Source organism: Entelurus aequoreus, linkage group LG03, assembly GCF_033978785.1.
Source record: "Entelurus aequoreus isolate RoL-2023_Sb linkage group LG03, RoL_Eaeq_v1.1, whole genome shotgun sequence".
Lineage (NCBI taxonomy): Eukaryota > Metazoa > Chordata > Actinopteri > Syngnathiformes > Syngnathidae > Entelurus > Entelurus aequoreus.
Window position 1 is genome coordinate 1561866 of NC_084733.1, and position 13061 is coordinate 1574926.

Below are 13061 nucleotides of genomic sequence, written 5' to 3' on the forward strand. Positions count from 1 at the left end.
AAACAAAAACTGGGTGTTATCTTGTTATTAATTGCAGTGATTAACATATTTCTACTCTTCTTTTTGGCGACAATTTGACCTGTTTTATATTAGAAATGACATTATTTCCTGTACGAAAAAATGTTTTTAAGAATTCCAACAATCCTTAAGGTGTTGCTTCTCTCCAACAGAACCTGTTCCACCTTCAGATGTCGGCTCGTGTTCCCCCGTCCTCCCTGGGCAGCCTGCTGCTGGCGGTCCTGCGGGGCGGCGACGGCGTCCAAGAGAGCGGCGCCCGAGAGGAGGGCACCTGGGGCGGCGCCGCCGTGCTCTGCCCCGGCTGGGAGGAAGGCAGCGACGGGCTGCTCTCTCACCTCCGGACGCACGGCGGCGCCGCCTGGCGCCTGTGGGACGTCATCAACCTGACCCGCGTGTCGGGAAGGGGCGGGGACAGGAGAGGCGAGGCCAGCGAGGAAAGGCGGGAAGACGAGGCCTTGAGGATTCTCTCCACCAGTTTCCTGCGCTCCGCCTCGCCCGTCTCCAGCGTCCTCCTCCTGGGCTCCGACCCGGAGTGCGTCTCCTCCGTGCTGCGGGTCGCCCAGAGGCTCGCCCCGTCGCTGCCGGCGCTGCAGTGGATCATGGGATACCCCCTGTCGCCGGACTCCCTGCACACCTTGGGGGGTCCGCTTGGCCTGCTGGCGTACGGCGAGGTCGGACGCAAGCCCATCAGCTTTTACATCCGGGATGCTCTGCAGCTGATTGGCCGCGCCATCACCGTGGCGACCGTGGCGAGGCCTGACTTGGCGCTGATTCAGAACACGGTCAACTGCTACGACAAGCCGGCGCCACGGGAAACACCTTCTTCGGGACGATACCTGTCCAGGTACGTGCAGACACACGAATGATCCCTTCAACGAAATACCTTTTTAGTAGGGGTGTGAATCTTTGGGCGCCCATTCCGACTCCTGGGGTGACGTTTTGATTCAGAATCGATTCTCACAATGTATCATTTGGTTGAATAAGGTTCATAAAACGTGTGTGTGTGTGTATGCGTGTGTGTGCGTGCGTGAGTGTGTGTGCATCAACACTGCATCTAATCACCTGCCAGATGTGTCTCGCCGTCAGCCCATGCCCCGCCCCTATCCGATGGTGCTCGTCCTCAGCACCGTAGACAGAGGCGGTGACTTTTGCTCCTGCAGGCGTGCTGGCCACTCCCCCCTCCACACATGTATTTTTTTATTTTTTTATTTTTATTTTTTTTCTCACACATGTATTTAATATTTATGTCTTCTCAAATGCTCTTTTGTAAAGAAAGTATTGTAACACTGGGATTGTGTTTGAATTGGGACTGCTCTATTTTATTTTATTAGATTGATCAACATGAGGTGATTTTTGTGAATACAATTTTAAAAATACTTTTTGTAAAATATTTTTTTAGGCCAACACTGCATCTAGGGTGCGAATCTTTGGGCGCCCATTCCGATTCCTGGGGTGACGTTTTGATTCAGAATCGATTCTCACAATGTATTATATGGTCAAAAAGGGTTCATAACATTTGTGTGTGTGTGTGTGCGTGTGTGTGCGTGTGTGCACGTGTGTGTGTGTGTGTGCATCAACACTGCATCTAATCACCTGCCAGCTGTGTCTCGCCGTCAGCCCATGCCCCGCCCCTATCCGATGGTGCTCGTCCTCAGCACCATAGACAGAGGCGGTGACTTTTGCTCCTGCAGGCGTGCTGGCCACTCCCCCCTCCACACATGTATTTTTTTTTTTTTTTTTTTCTCACACATGTATTTAATATTTATGTCTTCTCAAATGCTCTTTTGTAAAGAAAGTATTGTAACACTGGGATTGTGTTTGAGTTGGGACTGCTCTATTTTATTTTATTAGATTGATCAACATGAGGTGATTTTTGTGAATACAATTTTAAAAATACTTTTTGTAAAATATTTTTTTAGGCCAACACTGCATCTAGGGTGTGAATCTTTGGGCGCCCATTCCGACTCCTGGGGTGACGTTTTGATTCAGAATCGATTCTCACAATGTATCATTTGGTCGAATAAGGTTCATAAAACGTGTGTGTGTGTGTGTGTGTGTGTGTGCGTGCGTGCGTGCACGTGTGTGTGTGTGTGTGCATCAACACTGCATTTAATCACCTGCCAGCTGTGTCTCGCCGTCAGCCCATGCCCCGCCCCTATCCGATGGTGCTCGTCCTCAGCACCATAGACAGAGGCGGTGACTTTTGCTCCTGCAGGCGTGCTGGCCACTCCCCCCTCCACACATGTATTTTTTTTTCTTTTTTTCTCACACATGTATTTAATATTTATGTCTTCTCAAATGCTCTTTTGTAACGAAAGTATTGTAACACTGGGATTGTGTTTGAGTTGGGACTGCTCTATTTTATTGTATTAGATTGATCAACATGAGGTGATTTTTGTGAATACAATTTTAAAAATACTTTTTTTTAAAATATTTATTTATTTATTTATTTATTTTATTTATTTTTTATTTTTTTTTTTTTTAGGCCAACACTGCATCTAGGGTGCAAATCTTTGGGCGCCCATTCCGATTCCTGGGGTGACGTTTTGATTCACAATCGATTCTCACAACGTATTCTTTGGTCAAAAAAGGTTAATAAAACTTTTTCGAAACAGGTTACACGTTCGAAAAGCTTCGATGGATAAAATACACTACATACAGTACATATGTATAATATATTTTAAAATATGTACCGTCTTTTCTGGACTATAGGGCGCACTGTCGAGTCTTGAGGAGTTTTAAGTGCGCCTTATAGTCCGGAAAATACGGTACATATATACTGTATATATCCCGCTAATGTACGGAATAATTCTGGTTTTGCTTAACAAGCTCGAATCTATTTTATTTGGTACATGGTGTAATGGTAATTGTGACCAGTAGATGGCAGTCAAACATAAGACATACGTGTAGACTGCAATATGATTGCAATATGGCTCAAGTAAACAACACCAACATTGTATATGTTCCACTGAAAATACAGAACATTACACACAAATAACTTTAGTTGTGCTTAACGACCTCAAAGCTATTTTATTTGGTACACATGTGAAATGATAAGTGTGACCAGTAGATGGCAGCCACACATAAGACATATGTGTGGACTGCAATATCACTCTTTCTTTCTTTCATGTTTATTTCGAATATGTAGACAAAACAAAAACAAACAAATTTTGCAAAAAAACAACAAAAAAGCCATTCAAGAATGAATAACAAAAACAATAATATAATAATAATAATGGTAATAATTAAAAGCAAAAAGAAACAAGAAATGAAAACTCAAGTAAACAACACCAAAATGTTATATGTCCCATTAAAAATATAGAACATTACACACAAATAACTTTAGTTGTGCTTAACGACCTCAAAGCTATTTTATTTGGTACAAATGTGAAATGATAAGTGTGACCAGTAGATGGCAGCCACACATAAGACATATGTGTGGACTGCAATATGACTCTTTCTTTCTTTCTTTCATGTTTATTTAGAATATGTAGACAAAACAAAAACAAACAAATTTTGCAAAAAAACAACAAAAAAGCCATTCAATAATGAATAACAAAAACAATATAATAATAATAATAATAGTAATAATAAAAAGCAAAAAGAAACAAGAAATGAAAACTCAAGTAAACAACACCAACATGTTATATGTTCCATTAAAAATATAGAACATTACACACAAATAACTTTAGTTGTGCTTAACGACCTCAAAGCTATTTTATTTGGTACAAATGTGAAATGATAAGTGTGACCAGTAGATGGCAGTCACACATAAGACATATGTGTGGACTGCAATATGACTCTTTCTTTCTTTCTTTCTTTCTTTCTTTCTTTCTTTCTTTCATGTTTATTTCGAATATGTAGACAAAACAAAAACAAACAAATTTAGCAAAAAAACAACAAAAAAGCCATTCAAGAATGAATAACAAAAACAATAATATAATAATAATAATAGTAATAATAAAAAGCAAAAAGAAACAAGAAATGAAAACTCAAGAAAACAACACCAAAATATTATATGTCCAATTGAAAATATAGAACATTACACACGGCGCTCAAAAATGTATCAAAATGTTTTAGTATGACTTTGGTAAGCTATGAAGCCACACCACTTGATGGATTGTACTGTGCTTCAACATAGGAGTATTATTATGCTGTGTGTACAAGGTAAGACATATTATCTGGCCTTTTGTTTGGCAATATTATGCAAAAGCAACTGTTCTTACCTTCTGGTACCTGCTGATCTGTATTTGGGATCTGCATAAGTCCTGCAAAATTGCTCGCGTCCGCCTTTGTAGTCCGTGGCGACGCCGTAGTGGATAAGCTTCTTCTTTGTCTCTATCTTCTTGTTATGTGACATTCATGTTGCCATTTCTAATATAAAGTAGTGTAAAGTTCTTACTTATATCTGTCAGTAAACTCGCCATGAAAGCACCTGGGCCATCCACGCACCTGTCGCTGTCTTCGAGGCCGGTCCTGGCACGCCCCGTTCCGCGGCAGGCCCGCGGGCCACGCCCCCCTCCACGGATGCATTCGTCTTAGAGATGGGAAAATATTACTCCAAAAAATGCACATGAAAAAATGTCCAAGAACATACCCCATGTGACAGCTGAGGTCTAAGAACATACCCCATGTGACAGCTGAGGTCCAAGAACGTACCCCATGTGACAGCTGAGGTCCAAGAACATACCCCATGTGACAGCTGAGGTCCAAGAACATACCCCATGTGACAGCTGAGGTCCAAGAACATACCCCATGTGACAGCTGAGGTCCAAGAACGTACCCCATGTGACAGCTGAGGTCCAAGAACATACCCCATGTGACAGCTGAGGTCCAAGAACATACCCCATGTGACAGCTGAGGTCCAGGAACATACCCCATGTGACAGCTGAGGTCCAAGAGGCCCCAATGATGACGATTGTGCACACCCGAAAGCATTGTGGGCTGTGTGCGCCTTGTACTGAAGACACGAGGGTGAGGTCTGCATGGTGCCCCCACCCCCCCCCACCCCCCCACCCCCGCTGAGAGCGATCATCAACAATCATAATCCCCAAGCGGTGACTTCCCCACCCGCCGTCTTGCACTTAAACTGAGCTCCCGCTGGGCTGGACCAGGACCCTCCAGGGTTGGATTAAACTGAGCTGGGTCTGGACTGGACCAGGACCCTCCAGGGTTGGATCCAGTCAAGCGGGTGATAACTAGCCAGCAAGACTAGTTAGTTGTCTGCTGGTGCCACAACTGGAGGGACTTTGGCACTTTTATAGGTACTGACTGAAATGGGGTTATGCATTTTATTTTATTTTTTGCCTTTTATTGACCTTATGTTACCTTATATTTACATGTTTTACCTTCTATTAACCTTCTCTTACCTTTTTACTGATATTTTTGAACCTGTGTTTAGCTTCTTCAATATTTTATTCAAATTGTTGTACCTTCTATTTACCTAATCTTACTTTTTATTTACCTACTGCTACCTTCTCTTTACCTTTCTTTGCCTTTTATTTACCTCCCTGATACCTTTAACTTACTTTCTTTGACCTTCTATTTACCTTTTATTTAGCTTGTTTTACCTTCTCTTTACCTTCATGTGCCTTTTATTTACTTCCCTGTTACCTTTAATTTACTTTCTTTGACCTTCTATTTACCTTCTATTTACATTATTTTACCTTATATTCACATGTTTTATCTTCTATTAACCTTAGCTTACCTTTTTACTGATCTTTTTGAACCTGTATTTAACGTTTTCAATCTTTTATTTAAATGTGTGTACCTTCTATTTACCTTATTTCACTTTTTCATTACCTTTCTTTGCCATTTATTTACCTCCTACCTTTAATTTACTTTTTTTGACCTTCTATTTACCTTCTATTTGCCTTTTATTGACCTTATTTTACCTTATATTTACATGTTTTACCTTCTATTAACCTTCTCTTACCTTTCTACTGGTCTTTTTGAACCTGTATTTAGCTTCTTCAATCTTTTATTCAAATTGCTGTACCTTCTATTTACCTAATCTTACTTTTTATCTACCTTCTTGTACCTTCTCTTTACCTTTCTTTGCCTTTCATTTACATCCCTGATACTTTTAATTTACTTTTGTTGACCTTCAATTTACCTTTTATTTAGCTTATTTTACCTTCTCTTTACCTTTCTTTGCCTTTTGTTTACTTCGCTGTTACCTTTACTTTACGTTCTTTGACCTTCTATTTACCTTTTATTTACCTTTTATTTACCTTATTTCACATCGTATTCACATGTTTTACCTTCTGTTAACCTTCTCTTACTTTTTTCCCGGTCTTTTTGAACCTGTATTTAGCTTTTTCAATCTTTTATTTAAATGTTTGTACTTTCTATTTACCTTATTTCACTTTGTATCTACCTTCTCTTTACCTTTATTTGCCATTTATTTACCTCACTGTTACCTTTAATTGACTTTTTTTCCCTTTTATTTACCTTCTATTTGCCTTTTTATTGACCTTAATTTTACCTTATATTTACATGTTTTACATTGTATTAACCTTTTCTTACCTTTTTGCTGGTGTTTTTGAACCTGTATTTAGCTTCTTAAATGTTTTATTCAAATTGTTGTACCTTCTATTTACCTTATTTTACTTTTTATGTACCTTCTGTTACCTTTCTTTACCTTTATTTGCCTTTTATTTACCTCCCTGATACCTTTAACTTACTTTCTTTGACCTTCTATTTACCTTCTATTTAGCTTATTTTACCTTCTGTTAACATGTGTTTACCTTTCTACTTATGTTGTAGTTACCTTTATTTACTTTATGTCACCTTTTTGGTTACCTTCTTTTACCTTGTTGCTTACTCAAAGTGTGTGACTGGTGGGAAAATGAGAGCTCTTAACGGCGGCCGCGTTCTAACGAGACTGTTGGCTATTTTATGAAGTATCCTTGAGAAAACACTTAGCAGCTGAGAAGCAAAGAGGAAGCTGGCGAGAATGAATGAATGAAAGAAAGGAGAAGCACGCAGGAAGGTCAGAAGTTATTTTTTGTTTATTTCTTTAAGAGAGGACGTGCAGTTGCCACAGCAAGAAATAAACTCAGCCTGAGAAAATAAAGTTGGGGGTAGGAATAATAATAATACAAATAAAAAAGGATGTGCTTGTTTATTCCCCACAGTGCATTAAAGGGAAAATACACACGAGAGGACGCAGGAAGCCGGAAGGGGAAAGAAAAAACAAATTAGGTTGAAATAGAGTAGGAAGTTGTGTTGGGAGGGGAAGGGTGAGTGTTTATCCAAGAAAGATCTGGCATCTCGCTAAACTCGTCTGCCACACTGATGCCACGCGGACGCCTTTAAAGGCCAGAAAGCTTCCAGTCCGGGTCTCACTGGCTCACTGCAAAAAGTCAGTGTTCAAAAACAAGAAAACGAAATAAAATAAAATGAGGGGTATTTTACTTGAACTAAGCAAAATTATCTGCCAATAGAACAAGAAAATTTGGCTTGTCAAGACTTTCCAAAACAAGTCAAATTAGCTAACCTCAATGAACCCAAAAATATCTTAAAATTAAAGCTGCAAGCAGCGTTGGTCGGGCCCGCATATTTGGCAGGTGCTAGTTGCTGAAGGATGTCAATCTATGAAATGTAGCTCTAAGTGAGACCTACATAGAGGTTTTTGTTTCATGTCTCTAAGACGTTCCTACCGGAAGTTACGAGCAGTTTTGTCTGTGTTTTCCTCCGAGGAGCAGCAAAACACTCCTAGGGGGCGCTAGAGCGCAATTTTGAGTTTTGGGGTTCGTTTTTTTTTATTAGATCGCAATTTCCGCCAGTCCTGATGTGTGTAAAAAGTTTGGTGAGTTTTGAAGTATTTTAAGGGGGTCAAATTACAGCTCAAAGAGGCAAAAATGAGTTTTTATGAAACTTTTGTTTTGAAGGGGTGATTTCCAACTTCCTGTTGATTTTTGCTGAAGGATGTTAAATTCTGAAATGTAGGTCTAAGTGAGACCTACATAGAGGTTTTTGTTTCATGTCTCTAAGACGTTCCTACCGGAAGTTACAAACAGTTTTGTCTGTGTTTTCCTCCGAGGAGCAGTTTTGTCTGTGTTAAAACACAGACAAAACACTCCTAGGGGGCGCTAGAGCGCAATTTTGAGTTTTGGGGTTCGTTTTTTTTTATTAGATCGCAATTTCCGCCAGTCCAGATGTGTGTAAAAAGTTTGGTGAGCTTTGAAGTATTTTAAGGGGGTCAAATTACAGCTCAAAGAGGCAAAAATTAGTTTTTATGAAACTTTTGTTTTGAAGGGGTGATTTCCAAATTCCTGTTGATTTTTGCTGAAGGATGTTGAATTATGAAATCTAGCTCTAAGTGATGGCAACACTAAAATTGGCCCTAGTGTGTGAATGTGAGTGTGAATGTTGTCTGTCTATCTGTGTTGGCCCTGCGATGAGGTGGCGACTTGTCCAGGGTGTACCCCGCCTTCCGCCCGATTGTAGCTGAGATAGGCTCCAGCGCCCCCCGCGACCCTGAAGGGAATAAGCGGTAGAAAATGGAGGGATGGATGGATAGCTCTAAGTGAGACCTACATAGAGGTTTTTGTTTCATGTCTCTACGACCTTCCTAGTGGGAGTTACATGCAGTTTGTTTTTGTTTTTTCCCTAGGGGGCGCTAGAGCGCAATTTTGATTTTTGGGGTTTGGTTTTTTGACTAAAGTGTTGTGTACACGTTTTTTGATGTGTGTGTAAAATGTTGTGAGTTTTGAAGCATGTTAAGAGGGGCAAAGTAGTGCGCAAAGCTGCGGAATAATAATAATAATAATAATAATAATAATAATAATAATAAAACCTTACAAATTCAACAGGTCCTTTCGTCCCATTGCAAAAGGACTCCCTTTGGGATTCCTTTGACAATGGTCCGTGCGGGCCCTAATAAGTATATTCTCACTAATAACAAGTGCACTTTTCTTGGTAGAAAAAAAAAGAGACCCTTTTTCTCAATACGTTGAAAAATATTCTTAAATGAAGTAAATGCTAGTGCCATTATCTTGACATAATGATATGCGCTCGGCATTACATTTCTTGACACCAGCAAATTTATACTAAAAACTAATTTATTGTTCTTAATGGAAAGGCAAAAAGGCAACGCTCAGGCAAATCATATTGTCTAAAAATGCATTTTTCGATCGATAACATGACATCATCGCGCCAACACTTCTGGATTTAAGAAATGTTTTGACACTTTTATTTTTGAAATTTTTCTCACTTTCATCATTTTTCGGGAAAAGTTACGGCTGATACCGCCTCCAAAAGGTGGACAGAATTGGACTTGATTGTTTTAGGTATCAAGACTTTGACACCAAGTTATCGTCACTACCGAATACAGTACGACACGTTTTTGTTTTTGACATTTGTTGACCCTTTTTTTATTTAAGACATTTTTTGACACTTTTTAATTTTTGACATTTTTTGACACTTTTTTAATCAAGACATTTTTGACATTGTTTTTTATTTTTGAAATTTTTAGACACTTCTGGATTTTAGAAATATTTTGACACTTTTACATTTTTGACATTTTTTGACACTTTTACATTTTTGACAATTTTAGACACTTTTTTATTCAAGACATTTTTTATCCTTTTTTTTAATTTTTGACATTTTTAGACACTTCTGGATTTTAGAAATGTTTTGACACTTTTATTTTTGAAATTTTTCGGGAAAAGTTACGGCTGATACCGCCTCCAAAAGGTGGACAGAATTGGACTTGATGGTTTTAGGTATCGAGACTTTGACACCAAGTTATCGTCACTACCGAATACAGTACGACACGTTTTTGTTTTTGACATTTGTTGACCCTTTTTTTATTTAAGACATTTTTTGACACTTTTTAATTTTTGACATTTTTTGACACTTTTTTATTCAAGACATTTTTGACATTGTTTTTTTATTTTTGACATTTTTAGACACTTCTGGATTTTAGAAATGTTTTGACATTTTTACATTTTTGACATTTTTTGACACTTTAAAATGTTTGAAATTTTTTGACACTTTTTTATTCAAGAAATGTTTGATACTTGTTTTTATTTTTGACATTTTTAGACACTTCTGGATTTTAGAAATATTTTGACACTTTTATTTTTGAAATTTTTCTAATTTTCATAATTTTTCGGGAAAATTTACGGCTGATACCGCCTCCAAAAGGTGGACAGAATTGGACTTGATTGTTTTAGGTATTGAGACTTTGACACCAAGTTATCGTCACTACCGAATATAGTACGACACGTTTTTGTTTTTGACATTTTTTGATACTTTTTTATTTAAGACATTTTTTGACACTTTTTGATTTTTGACATTTTTTGACAATTTTTTATTCGAGACATTTTTGACACTGTTTTTTATTTTTAACATTGTTAGACACTTCTGGATTTTAGAACATTTTTGACACTTTTACATTTTTGACATTTTTTGACACTTTTTTATTCAAGACATTTTTGACACTTTTTTTAATTTTTGACATTTTTAGACACTTCTGGATTTTAGAAATGTTTTGACACTTTAAAATTTTTGAAATATTTTAACACTTTTTTATTTAAGACATTTTTGATATTTTTTTTATTTTTGACATTTTTAGACACTTCTGGATTTTAGAAATATTTTGACACTTTTATTTTTGAAATTTTTCTCATTTTCATCATTTTTTGGGAAAAGTTACGGCTGATACCGCCTCCAAAAGGTGGACAGAATTGGACTTAAAAGTTTTAGGTATCGAGACTTTGACACCAAGTTATCATCACTACCGAATACAGTACGACACGTTTTTGTTTTTGACATTTTTTGACATTTTTTGACACTTTTTTATTAAAGACATTTTTTGACACTTTTTAATTTTTGACATTTTTTGACACTTTTTTATTCAAGACATTTTTGACACTGTTTTTAATTTTTGACAGTTTTAGACACTCCTGTATTTTAGAATTTTTTTGACACTTTTTTATTCCAGCCATTTTTGATACTTTTGTTTTATTTTCAACATTTTTAGACACTTCTGGATTCTAGAAATGTTTTGACACTTTTGTTTTTGAAATGTTTCTCATTTTCATCATTTTTCGGGAAAAGTTACGGCTGAATACAGTATGACACGTTTTTGTTTTTGAAATGTCCCAAACGCACTCAGAAAAGTCCCACGGGAAGGCGGGGAGAAAAGTGAGAAAAGTGGGTAAAATGTTCAAAAATCACACCCGGGTTCGAGTCCCTATTTTGAACATTTTGGGGACTTTTGCCGACTTTTCCAACTTTTATCCCCCATCCCTGTAGGACTGGTCTGGGTGTGTTGTGGACATCTTGGGCATCCTGGGACTTGTGGGACTCAAACCTGGGTAGTTATTTTGAACATTTTTGGGGACTTTTGACGACTTTTCTCACTTTTCTCCCCCACTTCCTGTGGGACTTTGCTGGGTGGGTTCTGGACATTTTTTGCATCCCGGGACTCGTGCGGCCGGCGGCGGGACTCGTGGGACTGGAACCTGGGGAGGTATTTTGGACACAATTGGGACTTTTGACCATTAGATGTCAGTTTTTGCAGTGTGGCTGCACTCGGAGGGAGTAAAGTTTCCTCCCAGGCGAGATGGAGCGATAAGGTGTGGGGGGTGAGACGCTCTCTTATAGAGTCATCACTTACCGTGGCACTCTGTTGACATTTACTCTTAAACACGGAAACGGCGGCCAGGTGTTATTGACAGGAAGCGCTTCATCCCTGACGCCGGCGGACGACTTATCACGCTGCCCCGACGCCCACGCTCATCCATTACCAGGACAGCCTTCTAGCCTGCCGCACAAACACACACAGACTCACAACAAGACTTTGTCCTTGTCTTTGCCTCCCGCTCTTATCTGCATGCAACAATCAGCATGAAGGGCCACAAAAGGAAAATGATTTTGCAGTTTCCCAGCACGATAAAAGATACAGTTTTTAAATGTCTTTGTGGCCGAGCAAAGTGTGTGTGTGTGTGTGTGTGTGTGTGAGTGTGTGTGTGTGTGTGTGTGTGTGTGTGTGTGTGTGTGTGTGTGTGTGTGTGTGTGTGTGTGTGTGTGTGTGTGTGTGTGTGTGTGTGTGTGTGTGTGGGGCCGCCTTGATGAATGTGCAGGGTGGCATTAAGACGTCTGGGGGCCCGAGACCAACCTAGTCACAACCTAGTCACAAGGGGCCTCCACAGAACAGAAACAACATGTTGTTAGAAACTAGCATGTTAGCTGCATGTTGATCAATAACAATACATAACACACTAACTATATAATAACAATACATAACACAACTAGAGAGCGCTAACAATATAATGACAATACATAACACAACTAGAGAGCGCTAACAATATAATAACAATACGTAACACAACAAGAGAGCGCTAACAATATAATAACAATGCATAACACAACTAGAGAGCGCTAACAATATAATAACAATACGTAACACAACTAGAGAGCGCTAACAATATAATGACAATACATAACACAACAAGAGAGCGCTAACAATATATTAACAATACATAACACAACTAGAGAGCGCTAACAATATAATAACAATACATAACACAACTAGAGTCTGTCAGTTTACGTGGCTTACCACTTGGTGGCTGAGTTGCTGTTGTTCCCAAACTCTTCCCTTTTCTTATAATAAAGCTGACAGTTGACTTTGGAATATTTAGGAGCGAGCACATTTCAGGACTGGATTTGTTGCACATGTGGCATATATTGTTATATATATATATATATATATATATATATATATATATATATATATATATATATATATATATATGTATATATATATATATATATATATATATATATATATATATATATATATATATATATATATATATATGAAATGTAAAAAAATAAAAATAATAATATTTTTTTTTTTTTTTTTTTTTTTTAAATTAAATCAACATAAAAAACACAATATGTACATTACATATCAATATAGATCAATACAGTCTGCAGGGATACAGTCCGTAAGCACACATGATTGTATTTCTTTATGGGGGAAAAAAAAAAAATTACAAATAAAAAATTCCACGCCCTCCCCTCAC

The 13061-nt window shown here is 38.2% G+C and overlaps 1 protein-coding gene across 1 annotated transcript in view; it reads left to right on the forward strand.

Moving 5' to 3' along the window:
- The window catches only part of grin3ba (glutamate receptor, ionotropic, N-methyl-D-aspartate 3Ba), a 346977-nt gene that overhangs the window by 227986 nt on the left and 105930 nt on the right, over positions 1-13061 (forward strand). Inside the window, exon 2 of the mRNA XM_062040942.1 lies at positions 171-862. Within this exon, the coding sequence (XP_061896926.1) occupies positions 171-862 (692 nt within the window). The remainder of the gene's footprint in view (positions 1-170; positions 863-13061) is intronic.